The sequence below is a fragment of the Lissotriton helveticus genome, chromosome 8, assembly GCF_964261635.1.
Source record: "Lissotriton helveticus chromosome 8, aLisHel1.1, whole genome shotgun sequence".
NCBI classification, from domain to species: domain Eukaryota; kingdom Metazoa; phylum Chordata; class Amphibia; order Caudata; family Salamandridae; genus Lissotriton; species Lissotriton helveticus.
This window is the reverse complement of record NC_136069.1, coordinates 738556464-738580519: the sequence shown is the minus strand read 5'-3', so window position 1 is coordinate 738580519 and position 24056 is coordinate 738556464. Positions and strand designations below refer to the sequence as shown.

General features: G+C 40.1%; 1 protein-coding gene across 1 annotated transcript in view; it reads left to right on the top strand.

Annotated features, from left to right (window-relative positions):
- LOC144772890 (acetylserotonin O-methyltransferase-like) overlaps positions 1 to 24056 on the top strand; it is a 685677-nt gene that overhangs the window by 593318 nt on the left and 68303 nt on the right. Inside the window, exon 6 of the mRNA XM_078657556.1 lies at positions 15866 to 16006. Coding sequence (XP_078513682.1) covers positions 15866 to 16006 — 141 coding nt within the window. The remainder of the gene's footprint in view (positions 1 to 15865; positions 16007 to 24056) is intronic.

Below are 24056 nucleotides of genomic sequence, written 5' to 3'. Positions count from 1 at the left end.
GCTATTTTGAACATATTACATATGAACAGGTACTAAGGGATCACATTTTGATGAGAACTAACTAATAAGAACATTCAGGAAAGACTATGGACTACTATTGAGATTGCGCTCAATGCTGCTATTGAGATTGCTAAGGCTATTGAGCATTCTGAAAAGTTTGTACAGGAAATAAAGGGCAATGACATAAATAATGTGAATATAGTGTCAATGAATTAGATTATGTGACAATGCTATTCCTATACGTCTTAGAGTGAGAAATGTACCATTGTCTTACAGGAGTAAACATAAGGACATGTTGCATGATATGTGTGAGAAGAACATTATTGAGCCTGTGGAGGCACCACCATGGGTGTCGCCAATTGTGATTTCCGTGAACTCTTCAGGCAAACTGAGACTCTGTGTGGATTTGCTCTGCCTTAACAGTGCAATTTGGATGGATGCCCATCCTCTTCCTAATTTGCATGAGATGGTTACCACCCTAGTAGGGCACAAGTGTTTTCATGTCTTGATCTAGCTAGTGCATACCACCAAGTTCGCCTTGATGATGAATCAAAACATTTTACAGCTTTTATCACTCATGATGGGTTGCTTAGATTCAGGCTGATGCCGTTTGGAGTGGCTAGTGCAGCATATGTTTTTCAGAGGCTAAGGAAGAAGACCATTGAAGGCTTGAAGGGCACAATAGCCTTTCAGGATGGCATACTGGTGTTTGGCAATAATACAGAAGAGCATGATGATAACCTAATAAATGTGTTAACATCTCTTTCTTCAAAGTTATGTTACTTTCAGACGAGTGTAAATTCAAAAAATGTGAAGTGAAGTCTCTGGAGCATAGTCTTAGTAGTACGGGGATTAGACCCAAATTCAATGGTGTTGAAAACATCACCAATGTTCCTCTTCCTACTTACAATGAGCAGTTTGTAGCATTTCTTGGTCTAACAGAATTCTATGTGAAGTTCTTTACAAATTATGCATCAAAGGCGGATCCTTTTAGGTGTTTGTTAAAAAAAATACAAGGTTTTAAAGGAGTGGATCATGGCTTATAAATCAAGATCTTTATGTGATGCTGAGAAGAATTATTCTGTCATAGAGAGGTAGTTGTTGGCTTGCATGTAGGGGGCAGGTCACTATTTTTTTCTCCCACAAAAGGACCTTTTGTGGGAGAAAAAAATAGTTATTAAACCATATATCACAAGCCACTGGTGCACATGATGGCACCTGGTGGTAGGCATACTATGAGAGCAAGGTTGGCTATATTGGCCTCTAGATTGCAAAGATTTCAGTATCCGTTGGAGTGTGCACCTTGAAAGATTAATGTGCATGCTCATTGGATCTCTATGTTACTGGTACCTGGAGACGATTGCAGTGAGGCAGATATGCAAGACATTCATTTAGTAGGTTTAGAAAACCCAATAGTTCAAGAAACGAGATGGAAGAGAGGAGATAAAGACTGATGGTGAACTGAACAAGGTAATACAGTTTATTTTGCAACTGAAACCAATTGAACAGCATGGATAACCTCATCTTAAATTGTGACAATCATTGCACAATGATCTTGGGACCGAGCACGTGGGCTAACGCATGCCTCAGGCAATTTACAAAATCAGTATTGGATATTGGGCAGAGGAACTGACTATGGTCTCCCACAGACATAGACCATCTCTGATTCCTGGAGAGGCTTGATGGTCAATCCAGTCTTAAAGGGTCAGACACTGGTCCAAACCTAGCAACTACCATCTAATAGCCCTACTTGACAACAAGCAAAGTAATTTGCCTCACTGCTTCTTAGGGAACTCCACACTTGGTCTTGGATCAAAGTATAACACCATTAAACCAAACTGGGTACTCTTGAGGAACTGGGACCTCCACCACCATCATGGTGTTGTCCCTAATCATTGACCTGATGCTATCCAAATGACAGCTGCTATATGTATGTTTTATTTGACTGTGTACCACAAAATCTTCTCTGGTCAAAATTATCAAACTGGAGAATACCACAACATTTACTGGGAGCAATGCAACAGCTATACACAGACACCTGTTTAAGATTTAAGATTGGCCACAACACTCAACTTTCAAGAAAAACACCACACATCAATCTCTAAAACAGGGATGCTTGTTGGCACCCCAGTCAATCAACCTTTTTCTGGCTGACCTGACCACTGCCCTAGACCACGTTGACACACACATGCTGAAGCTTGGTGATGATCAGCTTTTGAATATATTATATGCTGACAATGTAATTTTTCTAAGTCAAACAAAATTGACCTCCAATGTTTACTTGACAAATGCAAATCAAATACTCCACCATTAATGGGATGTTTAGAAATCAGTCAAAATCCAAAGCCATGGTGATCAAAAACCAAGTCAAGGGTCACCTCAGACGGTACCTACAAGGAAAGACCCTGGAAACGGTGGCAGAATACAAATACATATATTTTTTTCAATGAATATGGTTCCTTTCGGTCTCTTGAAAGGATCAATCCTTGTCTCCCTTTTAAAGAATATTGCTGCCAAGCTTCCACCAACCTTGACCTATGGCAGTGAGGCACTGCATAACCGCGATGTCTCACTTCTGGATGCAACAATCTCAAAAGTGTACAGGAGCACCTTTAATCTGCCTCGAAATGCCTCACCACCACAAATATGTTTGAACAATCATTACCCAGACAGGTCACCTATATCAAAAGCTGCTACAGGCTGAAAAATAGAGATGGCTACTCTATTAGCACAATAATATGGTCTGTGTTAGCTAACTATTCCTCAAAGGCCACCAGGTTATATCTGGACTCATCTTATACTAACAGGAGCTGTAGAGGGAAAACACCAAGCCGCCCTCCTCTCATAAATTATTCATTCATCAAAGGCTTGGTTAACAGAGAGTATTTTCAGTGAAGTACTTGGAAACTGCTTGAACCGTGGTGATATCACTTTCAACTCACTATTTGGCCCATTGTCCAATTTTACGCAGTTCCAATCCTCTCTTTTTAATAGTATCTTACTTTTTCTTTTTTATTATATATATTTTTAAATAATTTCTTTTATTTCCAGATGGTGTGATACGAAGAATTTATAATTATTCATATGTTTGACTGATAAACAAATCTCAGTCTTTTGTAGCCTGGCCACTTTTAGACAATCAAAGTTCCTGTACATTCAATTTCGAAATACATAGATATTATCACACCATCTGGAAATCTTTTTTCTCCCCTTCAACACTAGAGCTCTCTCTCTTTCCGCACGTTCCACTGGAGCAACCTCCCTACCACCTTTCTCGTTTTTGTCCTTTGCAGTAAGAAATCTACTGTTGATTTAATCATGATGGAATAAACCCTTGTTGTTTTGGACAAATTTCCGTTGTTGCACTTTAGTATATTGATTGTATTGACTACTATGAGCTAACAGTGTGCATGCTCAAGAAACTGTTCTTCAATAACTATTGTAGGTTTGATTCATATAATTGAAAAGAAAGGTCTAGGACCATTGTCTTTTGTACCACATTGAACCCAGGTCCACGACCATCATTGGGTCACTCCATTTTTGTAATGGAAATTGTCCTACAGGCAGGTTCTCCCTCAGGTCTTTAGGGTGATGGCTTTCATATGTGAGAAGACTATTCCTATCTATCGGTTTTCTGTAGTTGGTTGTGTGAAGAACTCCCTCAGGTAGGGAGATTTTGAGTTCTAGAAATTGAATACTTTCTTGAGATCTGGTCCCTGAGAATTTAAGGAATGGGTCAAGGGTATTGATTCATTACAGAACTCCTTGCAAAGGTTCATCATCTCCTTTCCAAAATAGGAAGATGTCGTTGATGTAGAATGTATAATTTGATCGTTCTTTGATGTGCTCAATTAAGGTGACTCTTTTTTTGTCAATTTTAAATGTTGGGAAATTTGCACGTAACAGATCACGGAATTGGGTGTAGTTTGGATTTACTTGTGATTGAATAGAATGGTAAACGCAGGAAAGTGTTTTTGATTATGAATGTATTTTTTATGTAGATAACTTGTTGCTATGAAGAGACTGAATAGTCAGAAATTGATTACTGCAAAAGTTAGATGTAATAGCTGTAATGCTCACAAGATTCCTTGTTTCCCACACAGACCCCCGAGGAAGGGTCAACCTCGACCCGAAATGCATTGGGTAGAAGTTAAATGTTAAAGTTATAAATCGTCATAAATGAATGGATTCATTCAATTGACTTTGGAAAACGAAGAAAATAAAAAGAAATGATGTGAAATCTTAAACTGAAAGTGAATAAGAGTTTTTTCACACAAATGATGAAAGGATGAATATGAGACCAGTTGGGTCATGATAATATTGTGCACACCTCCACCTGCAAGTGGAATTTCCACTTTCTCCATTTCGATTCATTGAAGAATAGTGCTCTTAGACAAAGCACTTAAAAGGAGTGAGTAGCACAAATGAACTTGTGAACTAATGATAAAAGCGAAAAATTTTGGAGTGCCAGACGAATCATAATAAAGATTTATTCAGAAGTGTCTACCCCTCGTCCGGGCACCATCAATTCAGAAAGATGAATTTGGAAGATATAGCTCAAATAACGACGAATAAAGCAGAGACTCTAGCTTACACTGCCGATGAAGCCGAACAGATTTATGGGCTAATCAAGGAAACCAGAGCATTCAGTCCACAGATAAGCACAGCTAATCAATTACTGAAACAGCTAGAATACATTAGTAAACGGGCAATAAACCAGCGTTTACACGCTACGACATTGATACACTATCATAGAAACAAGCGAATCCCAAGGGGATTAAGAATTGCCCTAAAACCCATGTTATGCAGGAACAATAAAGCTTTTTTAAACAGATGGTACCAAATTTTAAACAAATGTAGTTTGGATCTAATCCTTTTGATCGTGGAAGAGCTCTCTAAAGAACTAAAACTAGTGGAAGAGGAACTAAATGGCATTAAACAAGAATTAAACCAACATGAAGGCTTAACTGAATTACTAGAGGACACTAATAAAAAATTGGAAAAATACGCAAAAGAAATTGAGGAAAGGAAAATTAAAAAGTATAGAAGAGATACTATTGATTATAAGCTGGAAGAAGTTTATAGTTGGGCAGAAGTTTACAATCAAAGAAAGTGGCAACAACCAACAACCGATAAAAGCTCATCACAAGAGAGTGTGGTATCTGATTCTGAGACAACGCAAAATAGAAAACCAATGAATAAACAAACACAAAGGGAACGAAGAGATCAAACGGATAAAACGGCTTTTTTAGAAATAAGTCCAGCAGCAAACGATGCTCCATCTACGAGCGTAACAACAGGAGACCTGTTAAAACCAGGAGGGGAAAAAGAAAAAGCAAAGGAATCAGAAGCAGAACGGAAATTGAGATCAATGAAAAAGAAACCAACCTTGTCATAAATATATCTGACAAACAATTGACTAAGGCACAAGTAAACGTGTTAAACAAAGGTTTAACTTTTGTTCCTATTTATAGATCCAATGCCCAATAAACTGAAATATCTGTTTTTAAATTTCTTCGGGTTCTACGATTAAAGAATTTCTTCAATAATGTACAACCTACTGAAGGATTAAAAAGTGACCTCAAAAAATTCAAAACCAAAAGTACATTTTGTGCACCTACATCACATAAAACCATTGATGCCTATGAAAGAGTGATCACAAGCGAGATGAAAAAGATAGACTATTCCAGCGGGACCAGAAGCAACTTCTCAAGGAAAGAATGGCAAACTTTGAAATCCTTAACTGAAATGACAGAAATAACAATACAAAAAGCGGATAAAGGGGGAGCAATTGTAATAATGAACACCGAGTTTTACAAAGACAGTGTACGTACTCACCTTCAAGATACCAACACATACCAGAAATTGGAGGAAGATCCAACCAATATATTCTCTGTAACTCTTAAAACTATTTTGGATAGAGCTTTAGAGATGAAATGGATATCGACCAAAACATATCAATTGTTGAACTGCAAATACCCAAGGAGGCCTCAGTTTTACATGTTGCCGAAAATTCATAAGAATGCTAACAAACCACCCTTCAGACCAATTGTGTCGGCATGTGGCTCACTATCAGAACCACTAGGTCAATACCTAGATTGGTTTTTACAACCATTAGTACAGAAATGGAGTACTCACATTAAAGACACCACTTCCTTTTTGAATTTATTGATGACACTTGACATTCCATCCAATCAGGAAATATGGCTTTGCACAATTGATGTGACAGCACTGTACACGTCCATTCCTCACAACGAGGGAATTGAAGCAATGGAATGGTGTTTACTTGAAAATGAGATCATTGGATCGGATAAAGTGTTTTTGCTTGAACTACTACAATTTGCATTACTACACAGTTATCTCCAATGGGAAGGGGAATTTTATGGTCAATGTAGTGGTACATCCATGGGGTTTGCGGGGGCACCGTCCTACGCGAACACCTTTATGGCAAAGTTTGAGCATGACCACATCTTGAACAATATAAACTGGACACAAAGTTTGATTACATTTAAAAGATATATTGATGATATCTTCATAATCTGGCACAAAAGAAAAACTTATGGAGAACATTCAAGATTTGAATTTACAACATGAGAGACTGAAATTTACGTACCAAATGGATCAGAATGAATTACCGTTTTTGGATGTGTTAATAAATATTGAACAAGGGAAGATCAGTACGAGTGTGTTCACAAAAGAAACAGACAGAAACAGCTGTTTGCACTTTACAAGTTTTCATCCTCATTCACTTAAAAAACATTTACCTTTATCCCAATTTATACGACAGAAAAGGATTACATCTGATCCCACGAATCTTGCCACCACGTTCGAAAAACAGATCCAAAAATACCTAACACGAGGATATCCTAAAACTTTGTTGGAAGAATCCAAGAATAAAGTAGCAGCCATGAACAGAGAAACATTGCTACACTCCAAAGAAAAATCTGACATTAAACCCACAGTATGTGTACTGAAACACTCTACCCAATCAGCAAAAATTGCGAATATCATGAGACAACATTGGCATTTGATCACGGATGAGCCAGATCTACAATCATTATTTTCCAAAAATATCACATTTGCATATCATCGATCAAAGAGTATGAAAGAATTACTTAAAAAGCAAACATCTGAGGTTTTCGATGTAACTCATAAAGGGATGCAGAGATGTGAAAATTGCATGCATTGCAATAATGTGATAGTGGGAAGAATGTTCACACATCCTATGACAGGAAAGAAGATTCCATTATTACATTCAAGTACTTGTGATACCAAAGGAGTGATTTATGGAATCAAATGCCCCTGTGGTAAATTATACATTGGTCAAACAGAGCGTAAGATTAAAATAAGAATCACGGAACATAAAAGCAATATCCGTTTGAAGAATGTCAAGTCAACATTGGCAACCCATTGGGCTGAATCAGGTCATAACATAGCTCAGCTGCGTTTTACTATACTAGAGGTGATTAAACCAAGCTTGGATCAGGATACTCACAAACAAAGATTAAGATCAGAATATTTTTGGATTCACAGATTGGGAAGTTTACACCCACAGGGACTGAATGACAGGATAGAGTTATCCTGCTTTTTATGAACAGTTTGTAAAGCTTTATTAAATTCCTGTTAATAACACACTGAATATTGTACTACGATCCCATTCCAAGATGGCTGACATATAATTGCATTTCTCATTGTTTAGCCTTTTATTTACATTTTTTAAATAAGCCAATCACTCGTGGGTTTCAACTTACATATGAACATGATAAATAGCGTTTTGTGATTTTATTTATTTTGAAAATGCTGAAAATTTAAAAGTCAACAATCACATCACGTAAATATGATGTGGCACTTAAACATTTGTTTTTGATTTAGCCGTGTTGTTAAATCATATCCACTGTGGCTCTAATTATTATTCGCATTGGATTAATAGAATAGCTCGCTATGAATCGAGTAGCGATCATGTGACCGCGATATGAACCAATCACGTAGGCTATAACCAGTGAAAAGAGACTCGGATATGTTTCACGCATAACGATTGGTTGAGGAGAAACGGCACGCGATTCTTTACATTTAACAGTGAGTAAGAATGAAACGTTTGTTTAAATTGTGGTAAACTTTAACTTCACGCGTAGAATGTATAATTTGATCGTTCTTTGATGTGCTCAATTAAGGTGACTCTTTTTTTGTCAATTTTAAATGTTGGGAAATTTGCACGTAACAGATCACGGAATTGGGTGTAGTTTGGATTTACTTGTGATTGAATAGAATGGTAAACGCAGGAAAGTGTTTTTGATTATGAATGTATTTTTTATGTAGATAACTTGTTGCTATGAAGAGACTGAATAGTCAGAAATTTATTACTGCAAAAGTTAGATGTAATAGCTGTAATGCTCACAAGATTCCTTGTTTCCCACACAGACCCCCGAGGAAGGGTCAACCTCGACCCGAAATGCATTGGGTAGAAGTTAAATGTTAAAGTTATAAATCGTCATAAATGAATGGATTAATTCAATTGACTTTGGAAAACGAAGAAAATAAAAAGAAATGATGTGAAATCTTAAACTGAAAGTGAATAAGAGTTTTTTCACACAAATGATGAAAGGATGAATATGAGACCAGTTGGGTCATGATAATATTGTGCACACCTCCACCTGCAAGTGGAATTTCCACTTTCTCCATTTCGATTAGTTGATGTAGCGACGCCATATCACAATGTTGGTCCTATATGAGTTTTTATCACCTAGGATAAATTTGGCTTCAGAATTGGCCATGTAGAGGCAAGCCAGACTATGAGCGAAGGTGCTTCCCATGCTGGTGCCTTAAATCTGATGGTAAATCTGTTTGTGAAAGGCAAAGAAGTTCTTTTTTAAAGCAAGGGATGCGCACTCGCAGATGAAAGAGATGGGGGCGTCATGGGGCCAGGGTACAATGTTCTGTAGTATTGATTCCAATACTTTCAGGATTGCATCTTGGGGAATGTTCGTATGGACTGCCTCCACATCAAGGGTGACTAAGAGGCTGATGGTTCCAGGTTCATTCAAGTTTTCGATCAAGTTGAGTACTTCTGTCGTGCCTCTGAGGTAAGTTGGAGTTTCTGTGACTAGAGGGCATAGAAAGAAGTCACAGAACTTGCTTAACGGTTCTAGGAGGGCATCAAACCCTGAGACAATGGGGCGCCCAGGGGGGATTGGTCCCCTAGTGGATCTTAGGTAAGGGATAGGAGTAGGGGATCCTGGGGTCATCATTGACAAGGAACGCAGCTTCCTGTGGGGAGATCCATCCTTCTGTTTCGGCCCCGTGAACAAGGCTCTTGATCTTGGTCATCAATCTCAGTGTCAGGTCCTCGTTAATGGGTCGGTAGTATCTGGTGTCATTCAGTTGGCGGTGACACTCAGCTTCATATGTGTCCACACCCTGGATCACAATGGCGCCACCCTTGTCCACTGGTTTTAGGATGATGCTTGTATCATAAGTGATGGATTTCAGTGATTTCCTTTCTTCATTGATATATTGCTAAACGTGTGTCTGGCAGGGATGGCTGTGATTTCTGTCAAGACAGCTTGTTAGAAGGTGAGCACCTTGTTGGGTGTCACAGCGGCTGTAGGGCTGAATTTGGATTTCTTCTTCAGGTCCGTCCCGGTATTCAGGGTCTCTGGTTTATCTGGAAAAAATGCCTTTATCTCACTTTCCGAAAGAATTGGTGTAGATCTTGATGGAGTCTGAAAATATCCTCGGGCGGTGTCAGAACAAAACTCAGGCCCTTCTCCAAGAGCTCGGATTCGCCCTCAGACAATGTTCTTGAGGAAAAGATTCACCACTAGCGTCTTTGTCCTGATGTCATGCTCCTTAACTTCATTGGTTCCGGGTCCTGCCAGTGGACACTCTTCGGTCCTCCTCTTCTTCTTCTTCCTCTTCCTTTGCCCCTCCCTCTGTTGAAAAAAGGGGGGTTCGGGATTGGTTAAATAGAGGTGCCTGTGGTAGGAATCCTTGTGGTATATTCCACATAGGTTGCGGCCCCATCCATTGTCCTGGGTACACCTGTGGGTGAAGTGGGTGAGGTGAAAAATTCTGGTACGAAGGTGGTCGATGTTGTCTCTGCGTCCCTCTGGAATGGGGCATGTAATTCCTGAATTCATAGCTGGAATTGCTGCTGGTTGACCCCGATCTACTTGAGTGGTTGCTACTCCCATAATCCGAACCCGTATCATTATTCTCGAAGACGTAATCTTCCTTGGTGTATGGGTAGATTTTCTCTTGGTTGAAACGTTTAACATCATTTTGGAGTTTTGTGATCTTCTGTTTAGTGAGGAACTCTTTGTGTTCATTCATTTCTGCCAAACGTGTTTTGAACGCTGTGATGGAGATGCCAGCTTTTAAGCTATTCAGCTAATGTGATCTGAATCAAAAGTTCATCAGAAATGAAATGTAGCATACATATCAGTGAACCTTCCTCTGGAACCACAGGTAGCTTGCATGTTGAAGGAGAACCAGCTGTGTCTATTGCAGAATAGGTTCTTTCTGTGGTGAGACAGATGCAATAAGTGCCAAGTAGGTATAATAAATGCATCTAGGAAGCAAATGGAAGTTAGTAAAAGTATAGAAATCCCCTGCCACCCTTTGATTTATCTCTAGTGACTGTGGAATGGCATTACACTGATACATACAATCTGCTAGTGTTGCAACTCAGCTTGTCTGTGAGATGTCTATATTTTCAAACATAACCCTGTGGAAAGGTCCATTGACGATGAAATGGAATCCATTTAGCATTTTGAAATGGGTAGGAATAGCATGGGAAGTTCCTGCTCCCAGATTGCAACCACATCATGTACCACTTCAGAGCACAAGGAATATCAGTCAATGACTGCTTCCCTGGAAAATGCTTCTCCTTTGCATGTACATCCTATTTCTCATCCTTAAACAATAGTTATTCAAAAGATTGGGCAAAGCTGCAAAGACATTCACTGACAAAGTGAACACCAAAGTAGTAGTACGGTGCTTTAGTTAATTTCTTATGTGCTCAGCTTGCATGCGATTAATTGGTTGGTGCTATAATAAATATCAACTTCAGTTGGGTGGTAGAGTCCTGAGTCATGCATTCTACACATTGGGAGCCTTGTTGTGATAAATGTATAAAGGAATTTGTAATTTAACAATATTGGTACATTTTGATAAATTACACTATACATTCATAAAAAGTTAGTAAAGTCACAAGAAATCCTTGAATCTTGCTATTTTTCTGTTGGTGTTATTTGGTTCCTCATTGCTTTCTGTGTTGCAGAGCCATTGGATAGCCATGTGAGGTGCTTGACTTACTCGTAGGCTTAACTAAAGTACATTTGAGTCTGCTTTGTCTCTATTGGACTTGTAGTGGAATTAAATATGTATTTTGTGAATTGCAATTGTCTTTCTCTTTTGTGATCGGGTTTTTGTATTAATAATTATAATAAATAATAATAAAAACATTTATTAAGTGCCTGAATACACTAAAGACAGTGCGTCTTCTCGCTAGGATGCGTTCCAACACAGCTAAAATTCAAAATCAATCCACGGAGAGGAGAGGGGACAGGGGAAGAGAAACCCTAAGTTTATACTAATCTTCAGGAAATAGATAGGTCTTCAGTTTCTGCCGGAACCTGGTTTCTAACGGCTCCATCCGCAGCTCAACAGAAGGTTCATTCCATTGTTTTTTTGCCAGGAACCTGAAAGATCGCCCTCCCATCCGTGCTTTATAAATGCGGGGTATCGAAAACTGCATACTGCCCTTGGATCTCAAAATACGCCTAGGACTGTAAATAGTTAGCATCCTGTGAAGGTAGGCCTGGCCCCTGCCATGTGCAATACGGTGACTAATGCACATGGTCTTGAACCGAATGAGTTCCCGCATGGGGAGCCAGTGCAGGATCTGTAGCGCACGTTTTCCTGAAGACCTCCTCGGCAACTTTAGAACAAGCCTGGCCGCCGCATTTTGGACACATCGCAGCTGGTTCAGTCCCTTTTTACTGAGGCCACAGAGCAAGGCATTCCCATAATCAAGATGGGACGTAACCAGTGCATGGACCACAGTTTTCCTATCTCTAATAGGTAGGAGATCCAAGATTTTATGCAGGACCTTCAATATGCCATAGCATTTCCCCACCATCTTGCCTATGTGTTGGGAGTATGTGAGATTGGAGACCAAGAGAACACCCACATTCTTCACAGTATCAGAGGGGGTGGGTGTAGGACCCAAGTCAGTGGGCCACCAGGCTGATGTCCAGATTGAAGGAGAGGAGCCAATCACAAGAAGTTCGGTCTTATTACCATTTAGGCGAAGGCAGTTACACTTCATCCAATTTGCCAGTGCCACAAGACATGCAGAAAAATTCTCTGCCGTCTCAACTGGGTTGTGGGATAGAGTAACCACCAGTTGCGTATCATCCACATATGAGACGATATCCACCCCATAAGATTCAACCATCCTGGCCAGGGGTTCCATATATAGGTTAAACAGCACAGGGCTGAGAATGGAACCCTGCGGGACCCCTTGATTTAAAGTTCGAGGCGTGGATCTAAAGGGGGACAGTGTATTTGAAATTTTCTACCCGCCAGGCAGGAGACCGTCCATTCATGCGCCCGACCGGCAACTCCCATCTCGCTCAGACGGGCAAGCAGTCTAGGGTGCGATACGGTATCAAATGCCACACTTAAGTCCAGCAATATCAGGGCGGCAGTCTGTCCTTCATCCACTTTCTGGCGAAGCAATTCTGTAGAGACAAGAAGGGCAGTTTCAGTCGAATGCTTCACCCTAAAATCAGATTGGGAGGGGTGTAAAAGATGGTTGTCTTCCACAAATTTAACCAACTGATTAGTGACCAATTTTTCCACCACTTTGGCACAGTACGGTAAGAGAGAAATGGGCCTAAGATTGTCCAAATGAGAGATACTCAGGTTAGCCTTTTTTTTAATCGGGACTACCTGTGCAAGTTTCCATTCCTCAGGCACTTGTCTTTCTTGGAAGGAAAGAAAAGCCAGATTGCCTATATAGTTCCATAGGAGGTGAACATGGTTCCTAAGAATTTTAGGAGGAGCAACATCCGTAGGGGAACCTGACTGGATGCTCATGATTATCTTTATCAGTTCCTCCCTCGGAGGCACCATGAATTCTTTAAGACATGCATTCATAGTAGGTCCTTGGCCGATGTCCCTAGCCAGTACTTCTTCAGCTGTCCCCTGCTGAAAAGACACGTATATTCGCTCCACCTTGTTTACAAAGTGATCAGCGATAGATTCGCATATTTCAGTGGAGACGAGGTCTTTGGTCTCTATCCTAGAGAGTGCCGAGAGCTCCTTATAGATGGAAAAGAGCTCCTTAGAGGAGTTTTCAGCAGATTCAATCCTCTCTTTGAAGAATAGTCTTTTCGCCTTATTAATCCACCCATGGTACTCCTTCAGACTGTTCTTATATAACTCTTTCAGAACATCGTCGTAGTCTTTGCGCCACAGGCGTTCCAGTTTTTTACATCTGGCTTTAGCTGCACACAGTTCCTCATTGTACCAAGGGGCGGACCTAGTCCTGCGTACTGGGGCTTTAAGGGTCCATGGGGCCACCTTATCTAAAGCCTTCGATACCCATTCATCATACTCCTTCCGTGCTTCCTTAAAGGTTTTACTGAGTGGAGGTTTCCCCTGCATAAGCATGGATTCAAATGTCTCCTGACTAACAATTTTCCATTTCCTGCGTTTAGGTATGATAGGTCGCTTAAGTATATCCCTTCTGGGTCTGCCTGTTATTGTAAATGGAATAATATGATGGTCAGACCACGGAATTCTGATAGGGGGAAGCACCCTAATTCCGTTCCAGTTAGAAAATATGGAATCCAGAAGATGACCCGCCTGATGCGTTGGCATCTCACCCAAAAGAGTGAACATCAGGCATTTCAGAGAGGAAATCATAGATTGGGCCTCTACACATTTCGCATCCTCAAAGTGTAGGTTAAGATCACCTAGTATGAGGAATTTCTTGTAGCGTAAGGCCGGTTGGGTCACCGATTCCAATAGGCTATCAGCAAACTGTGTGGAGCCCCCAGGGGGGCGATATATGAGATAGCCCATGATAGTACACTCAGGGGAGATTTTAATGGAAAAAAGGCCAGCTTCACAATTACTAATTTTTACTTGCTCCAATGAGCACTCAAACTTAGTATTGTACACCATTGCAATGCCTCCCCCTCTTTGGACTCCTCTATCGATTCTCAGCAGACTGTATGCTGGTGGGAGGGCCTCCAAAATCTCAGGTGCCGATGATTCATCTAACCACGTCTCCGTTAAAAACATCAAATCTGCTTGGTAGTCGGTGAGGACATCGTAGATGTCTAAGCTATGTTTTTTGAGTGAGCGGCAATTGACTAAGAAGCCCATTAGTTGGTCCCCACTTTTGGTGTTCGTCAGGGCTAGGGCAGGATTAAAATGACACACCCTGCACTTCTGCGCCCCATTTTCCGGTAGAATACTGTGAATACAGGCAGCATTAAAAGTAGGGCGGAGACGCATCAGTTGGTCACCCGTGTACTTTATGTTTTTTACCGTTTTCCCGGAGGTGGTAACAGGATTCCTGGCCCCTGGCCGCGTTCGGTCGCGGACGGGCGCAGACGGGCTTGCTTTGTTCGCGCCTTCGGCGCGCCCGCTACGTGGTCGCGGACCTGACATCATTATATGGGGTCCGGAAAGGAAAAACTAGAGCGCTAACCCGAGCGCTGAGTAGGCAGGAAGGGGTGTATTCCTCACCCACGCCCACAATGGACGCAGTGGACCGGGGCGGGACCAAGAAGAAAGACACAAATAGGTGAGAAGCTAAATAAGCAGTGAATAACAATTTTAAAATACCTCAACAGGTTATAGAAGCATTGTATTTAAAAGCAAGAGTGCAAATCATTAAAAATGCCGGTCAAATTCACCTCTTGAGCCTCCCCTTCACCCCCCCCCCCACACCTTGGTAGTCTTTGAGGATCGAGTGGAGGTATCTGTCACTGCCACTGACAGAGTTCGCATCCACCGCATAAACAATTTAATTTCCATAAAGTACACCTATTTTGTAGCAATTTGTCCCAATTTACAGCCACTCCCCGTTGTCCTATCCTTACTACAAAAATGTATGTCTATGTGGGTGGAGATTGTCACCTATGTGGTGGAGGTATCCATATCAAAACAATAGGAGAGGTTGAGGCACAGATTTGCAGCCAGAGTGAAATGCAGACTCAGGCCCATAGCCCTAATGTTCCTTGGGGAGTAATAGGACAATCACTCTCAATACCAAACTTTAAAAATCTAATTATCAGAACTAAATGAAACATAAGTTAAGCCAGAAGGTGCCCAAAAGTATTTTAGGATATAGATATTCTTGACCACATAAAGATAACCCACACAAAGGAGAACTTCAGTCTTTATGATAATGAGAATAATGAAACCCAAATTATTATTTTCTGCACAACGACTAACCCTAACACTAGCTGGTTGATGAACATCACTTATAAAGCATGTCTGCCACCAGTTACCCAAATATACACAATTCCCAGGTAGCGCTAAACCTCTAACATACAACTAATGTCTACACAGAAGAAGATTAAGAACTACTATCCACACATTACAATTAAGTGCTTTGAAGAGGAAATGGTTGAAACACTCCTTAAAAAATATATTTTACTCATCAAAGTAAAACTGTTGTTACCATTTCAATCAAGGACGACAGCTTTCCTTGTCACTGACTATCGTCCTGCACATCACAACTCGCTTAATTTAAGTTTATTTCCATCAGACAACAGGAAATTCTTTATAGACTTATGCAAGTTAAACAATAACTTTTCTCTTGTATTTTGTTTTCCTCTATAAGGTGGCCCCGGAGCACTAACCAAGCAATGTCTTTTGGAAAATCCAAATTCTACAGCAATCATCTATGATTTACCTAAAGTTGTACAAACTGCAAAGAAGCATTTCATATCTCCAGATGAACATCGAGTTCAGTTCCTTGCAGGTAAGTTTATTTTTCATCTGTGGTGAAGTAGATCAAAATATAATTGCAGCATTTTCTCAAAAGCAAAAGCACCTAGATGGTAACAAGCAAATGAACAGAACAAGACACCAGGCAATAGATAGAATTATGTTGTGCTTGCACATGTAATCAACATGCTATGATTTACCTATGATTCAATAGCTCAAGGTTAGAAGAAGCCCTTCTTGCAATTTTGATGGGATATAAAATTGGTGATTTGGCCAGAGACTTAGCTAGTCCAACAAAAGAATGACAAACCATTCCAAAGCTCTGATCAAGCCAAAGGAGATTAATAATTTAGTGCACAGTACTCCACCGATCAGGGTGGAGGAGTATATTACCTCTGTCACCTTGACTGACTACTACCATCTGCCAAATTTAGAGATGACGGCCAGCCCAGTGGTCATTTCTGCTGTCACAGCAGCTCCTTTCAATGTACAAAAAGATTGGTAGTTGGACACTGTCAGTTCTGGCAGCACCTCACCAAACATTTCCAAACTTTTTGTTTTTCAGAAACAAACTCCAGAAGTAAGAGTACGTTTTTAGAAAAAAAATCTAATGATACCTAAACTCTGGCGGCCTGATTCAGAAAGGGTCTCTGCACTCATGGCGGAGGCCCCACAGTAGTGGGGGAGTATCTGAAATTGGAGCAGGAATCTCCTCAATGAGAATTCTCATTACAGAGATTCCGCCTCGAGTGCGGAGATTCCCACACAAATGCGGTGCCTCCGCCACGAGTTCAGAGGACTTTTGTGAATAAGGCCCTGGTAGTTTTCTTGAAGGGTATGGTGCAATCATTGTTATTTTTTTGTCCCTCACTGCCAAGTTTTTCCTGGTAGTGACAGACAGAAAAAAAACATTGCACTGATCAGTCTAAAGAGAGCAGATGATGTAGTAACTTTTCCAAGATGGCCCCTACTCAGACGTGGAATTGGAGGAATCTTCAGTTGATACAGCCAATAGGGTTACATTGATGGAAAGCTTAAAGGCCAAAATGTCTCTAAATGTGGCAGGCAGACCTAAGGTTTGAGGGTCAGAGATGTCTGTTATGTTTGCAACAGAGTACTCTATTTGCTAAACTTTAACCCCTTCACTGCTAGGTCTTTTCCGCCCTGTGCTAAGCTTTGTTTTGGATATTTGTGGTAGTTTGCACATATGCCACTGTAACTTTTTGTTCACATAAGTCATCCATGCCAAATTTGCATCCTTTTCTTCCAACATCCTCAGGAGTCTAAAATTACCAAGGGTTTGTGGATTTCCCTGGCGAGGACTAGGAAATTTGCCAAAATACAGCCACACTTTCTTTTTGGGGGAAAATGGGAATAAAGTGCTGCAGAAAAAAAGTGTCTGTTTCTTTCCCTGCAAATGGTTTTTGGGGCTAAAATCACCATCTTTCCAACTTTCAGGAACAGGCAGACTTTTATCAAAGAACCAACATTTTCTACATAGTTTTGGTAGTTTACTGGGACATAGACTATTTTTCCTATTTTTTTGTGCTTTCAGCCTCATTCCAGTTAGTGGTAGAAAGGGGTGTGTAACTAATAGTGGATCCCAGAAAGCTATAGGTTTCTGAAAAAATATTATGAATTCAGCAAGAGGTCAATATTGAAACTGTGTTAAAAAAACAGCCATTTGTGCCTATGTTTTCACCTGTAACTTCATATAGGAATGGCAGATTTGGAAAAGCAATATACTGTTACATCCGCTGGACCCTCTCTAGGTTGTGAGGCTATATAGGACTGGTAGGTTCACCAAGAACACGAGGTACCCAGAGGCAATAACTGAGCTGCACCTTGCCATGGGTTTTCATTGTGTACCGGGTATACAGCAATTGTTGTGGTAAAATATAAAGACTGAAAAATAGGTATAAGGGAAACATATGTATTTCTGAAATGGGAATATTGTATGGAGTTTAGAAGCAGTAGCTATTTGCACATCTCCAAATTTGTGGGTACCCATACTAGCATGTGAATTGGAGGGCTTTGTCCAAAATGAATTCTTGTGGCCACATCACATGTAGATTTTGGACCCTAGCTCAGCCAGCACCTAGGGAAATCGAGCAAACCTGTACATTTTTTTAAAAATAGACTCCCAGGGAAATTCAGGATGGGGTGACTTGTGGGGCTATCACCAGGTTCTGTTACCCAGAATCCCTTTCAAACCTCAAACTTTGTAAAAAAAAAACACACAGTTGCTCACATTTCTGTGATGGAAAGTTTTGGAATCTGCAGGGAGCCACAAACTTCCAACCACTCAGCATTTCCCTAAGTCTCCTGATAAAAATGGTACCTCATATGTGTGGGTTGGCCTAGTGGCTGCAGCAGGAAATGGCCCAAAACACAACAAGGACACATCATAGTTTTCCAGTGTAAACTGACCCTTTTTTTAAAATGTGCCTAGCTTTGGATTTTGGACCCAAGCACATCCGGCAGCTAGGGAAATCTAGCAAACCTATGCACTTGCCTCACCGTTCTGTGATAGGAAGTTTTGAAATCTGCAGGGAACCACAAACTTCCAGCCACCCAGCATTTCCCCAAGTCTCCTGATAAAAATGGTACCTCACTTGTGTGGGTGGGCCAAGAACCCGCGACACGCATGGGCCCAAAACGTATTGTGGCGACTACAAAATGATCTAGCAGAAAATGACCTGATTTTGGAAGGGGACACTCGCGTTTTTGGTCCCGGGCTCAGCAGCCATCTATAGAAACCTACCAAGTCCAGACATTTCGGAAAACTAGACACCTTACAAGTGAGGTATATTTTTATTGGGAGACCAAGGGGAATGCTGGGTGGCAGAAGATTTGTGCCGGTTCTGTGATGGAGTCTGAAACCTACCAAACTAAGACTTTTCTTAAAATTAGACACCCGGGGGAGTTCACGGAGGTATGGCTTGAGTGGAGCCCCCAATGTTTCACCTGCAAACCTCAAATTCAGCTAAACAAATCTACATTGCCTAACATTTCTGTGTGAAATCAGCCTGCTCGCACACATTTCCTTCCAGCCAGTGTTCCCCTCTGTCTCCCAATAAAAATGATACCTCACTTGTGTGGGTGCCCAAAGTAGAGTCAGCATAAAAACATATAAAATTCAAAACTGAGGGGAAACCAAAGCCTGTCCATAATGGGAGTTTTTTAGAATACTTTTATAAGGGGACTCTCCTTTGGGAGATTGAGGGGAACGCTGGGTGCCGGCGGGGTGGACCACGACTTTCCCACACAGACATGTGAGGAGAATGTGACTTTTTAGCTACATTTGAGGTTTGCAGAGGATTCTGGGTAAAAACAACATTTGGGATCCATGCAAGCCACACCACCAGCCAAGCAACAGTCTAACACACACCATCAGCCAAGCACCACCCAACGCACACCGCCAACCAAGCACCAGTCCAAGCACCAAGCCAGGCAAAGTCAGTCTGCACATATTACCACAGAGCGCTTGTCTACACACACCACCAGCCAAGCGCAAGTCCACACACACCGCCAGCAAAATGCCAGCACACACACATACAGCCAAACATCATACATGCACTGTCAGCCAAACTCCAGTTGTCACACACACACACACACACGCAGAAACTTTACCTCGTATCTAGAGGTTTCAAGTCCCCCTTGGAACCAACTCAGTACTTAACAGTGATTAGTCTTAACAAATGTTTTCACTCCTAGTTGCAAAGAAATAACATATATGAGAAAGGAGGCATTTTATTTACTGCTGGCATATAGTCAATATTAGAGAAAATAATGGAGGGAAAACATTGAAAATGTAACCAAAAACTGTTTGGAAATGTATTAAAAAATACGTAACAATGTTATATAATATGTACAAATTGTCAATAAATGTATTTAAAATAAAAAAAATATTTTAAAAACTAAAATATGAATAGTGCTATAAGAACAATAGATCATATAGTATAGCACTATTTATAATAAACATATAATATAGTATATAAAACCTGCTATAAACAAATGTATAAACATTGTATATGGTTAAATAAATTGTAGTATATTTCCAAAAAAGTTGAAAAATACCAATATGTGAAACATTGTTAATTAAATATATAACATGTTTAGCATTTCAGAAAAAATATGAGAAAAGTTAAAAAAAATAACAATACCTCTTAATTTTGTTAAATAAAATATGTGTTTCAAAACATAAACCATTAAATGAGATATAATAAAACAAAACAAAGAACAATGTAAAAATCATAAAATATGGGCTTTACAGTCCTTTCAAGAAATGTCAATTCTAATGATGTGTGTGACAAATGCAATACTTTTGCATTTAATAGACACACTTTAATATAACATATTAGATAAAAAATGTTACACGCTAAAGTGATTACATTTTCTACTCCCATTTCTATTGAAACGGTTTTGGAGGTTATGTTGCACACAATTAGTGTTCCACTTTTCTCTAAGCCATTTAGGGGAAAATGTTGGACACTAAAGTGATCCAATCAACTATTCCCACTCCAATCTATGGGGCCCATTACGATGGCGGGTGGACTTCAGCACAGGTTAGATGTGCAGGACATCTAACCTGGGCTTCTATTGGATTTCTATAACGCATATTAGCAAGCTCATTATCACTGTTTTAGGGGCAGTTTCCTGACGCTATCCCCCCTAATTTATCACAAATATTTACTTTCCCCCAGGACACACACAAATATGTTGCATTACTTGTGAAGCTTAACTTTCTATTACAGAAATATAGCCAATTACTGATCATTATAGCTGGGGATTTCAATCAAAATCTCTTACCATCAGCCTTGTAGATTTCAAGTTCAGGGGACTCCAACTTCATTTATAATATCCCATTTCACCTCGAAAATCACTGGGGAAGAACAAGTGATTGACTCAATTGAACAAACAAACTTTGTATCTTTTAATCGACCTAGCATTTTGTGGGCTCAGCTGGGCAGAGTACTATTGATTGTACCTTCCTTCGCTATACTCATTTTCATATGTGCAAATGTTTTGAAATAAACAAGAGGAATGAAAGTGACCAGATATTCAGAAAATGATATATGATCTCAAATTTGACCCCTTTGAATTGCAGAAAACCTTGAACAATAACCGCATGTCTATTGTGAACATGAAAAGCTCACATGGATGAGAAACGCATGATTAAATATGTGAGCTCATTTCTGTGTCAGAAAGTTTCACAAGTAATCTCTTCGGGATGGCTCTTTCATCATGGAAAGGAGAAGTTGTGCATCCTATTCATAGGAAGGACTCAAAACGAGATCTAAGAAATTATCAACTATTTGCCTAACTAGATTTTGAGGTGAAATCTTTCACAAAATATTTACTAAAAACTCTTGCAAAGTTGGCTACAGATCAAGGCTTAATATTATTAACTCAAACAAGTTTTCATCAGAGATGCGCTATAATTGATAATATTGTTCCATTGTCCCTTCTTGCAGAAAGAGCGCTGAAGAAATTCACTCTCTTTATGCCTGCTTCGTGGTCTATTCCACAACCTTTGACAAGGTTGATCACCATCGACTATGGAATAAGCTTAGAAAATGGGAAATCGATCAGACACTTATGCACTTCCTGAGTGAGTTACACTCCGATATACGGCTATAAGCAAGAATTTCAACCAATAATACTTTCTCTGCAATATGCAGACGAAGAGTGGTCTTAAAAAAGGCTGAATCCTTGCTCCACTTTTATTTTCTTTATATATAGCCAACTTGCCTGAGTTCCTTAATCAAGAACAAGCAGTGCCTCTAACATTGGGAATGCATGGGATCAGACATCTGGCAATATGCTGACAATTTGGTCATAATTTTGCAAACTTCAACAGAGTTGCAACATCTTTTGAGTCAACTGAATGAATTCAATCTTGCCAAAGGAAAAACAGCTAATTATTCAAAAACAAAAATCAGGGTGTTGGAAAAGAAACCAAAGTAATATCTTGGGAACTTGGTGACTCTAAAATTGAAATTGTCAACCAACATGATTATCTTGCCATCTTGATTGATACTAGGTTATCCTGATCTCATCTCCTTCCAGTTGAAAAGCTCAAACTTACCATTACCACCAAATCAACAACGAGATTTGCCAAACGTTTTGAAGGTAGAGCCGTAGACTCTTCTCTAAAAGCTTTAAGGATAAAACTCATTTGGTTTCTATTTTATGATTTGCAGGTCCTAAATTGTAAGACTATCATTGTTCTTGATCAAATACACATGCAGAGCTTCCAGAAACGTTTACATCTTCTATCAGCTACCCCTCACTTTGCCATCAGGTTAGAGTTGAATTTAAAATATGTATTATCACTCCACTCAAGCTACTGTGAATTACATATGTGATCATACAGGTGCAGATTACGCAACCTTGAAATCTTTAATATACCTGGAACACTCAAAATATTCAAATTATGATTTGAAATTAAACATATCATTATTAAATAAGGTTTTTAAAGCATATAATTTATCAGACTTTAAGGCTCTGGCAATATTAAGTTGAGTGGCACAGAGAAGTATTTTAAGGAAGACCAAAAAAGTATTTTAAGGAAGATCATATCCAGTGGTCACAGGGAGAAAGACCTAGCCTCACAAAAAAATATGAACAGGCGGATTTAGTACATGACTCTTATTTATTGTTTTATCAGGAATATATTAACTCTAGGCTGCAAGGTGCAACAAAAAGGAAATACTTAAGATTCCTATTGTGATATACCCATGTCCATGAATTTGAGAAGTCTGGGAGTCCGCTTCTACAAGCTAAGACTAATGCCGACTCTGTGGCTACAAAGAGGGAAGCCTGAGACATTTATTATGCATCTGTCTGAAACTGTTGCCACAAAAAAGATATTATTTGCATGGCTTTTTTAATAAAGTCAGCAAAAGCCAATTAGATACTGTTTTACTATTAAAAATCATGATTGTATTATTAAATTAGCAAAAAGTTTAGAACAGTAATTACTATACGTCAATTAATGTTTCCCTTTTTATAATTCTGTTTTTACAAGTTTATTCTAATGATTGGAAAATGCCTATTTTTTTATTGTAATCCATGTGATTCATACAATAAAATGTATGTACAACTACTACAGCAAATTTTACAAAACATGTAATATGAACATAATATAAAAATCTCCCCACCCTTTGCCCCTACAAACTCAACACCTCACTCTTATAACATGATGGAAGTTATATAAAAAAAACAGCTCTCATTAATACATTATACAAATATTTATGATATTCCTATATTACCTTAAATAAATTAGAAATACACAAACATTAAAATACAACAAATATTGCAAATAACATAATAAAAAAACCATAAAAACTAAATTATATATACTAATTTAGAAACTAATATTTTTCTCAATGATATTAAAAACAATACTTAAAGGATTATTCTGTCCTACGATATATTAAACATCATATTATTCTTGACAAAATATTTTTGATTCACAATATTTCTATTTAATATTTTTCCAAACACCCTTGTAATCTACTCCCAAGGCACTCAGAAATCCAATTTAGGGGATTACATGCTAATAAAATGGGCACAATCAGATTTACAATGATAGAGAGTAAGCAGTTGGGGCGTGGCTTGGCCGCTGCGAGGAATGGACGCGTGAGCTCTGCGCTCCTCACCGGCCTTCCCAATTATCCTGTTCTGAATCCCCTCCGCGGACCCCGCTGGCAGGGGCTGGACCACATCTCCACCCGCGCATCATCGGATCCTAGTTGGGACGGAGGAGCGGTCCCAGTGACAGCAGAGAGACGCGCTGGCCCTGGGGTCTCCGGCGCGGCGCCAGCCATTTTGAGCGGCCTCGGCGTTCGGTGGGATCCCCGGCCTCGCGTGAGCGGGTGGCCGACCCGCGGTGCGAGCTGCCCGGCCACCGGTCACCACGTGAACCGGATCAGCGACGGTGAGACCGGAGCCTCGGCGGCGGAGGACGGGCCGCCCCGCGGAGGCGCTGGGGCAGGAGCAGCTGGCGGGGCCCATCGACGGGGAGCCCGGGCCGGCACGAATGGCGGCGGGGGCTTCTGGAGCCCGGACCCGGTGAC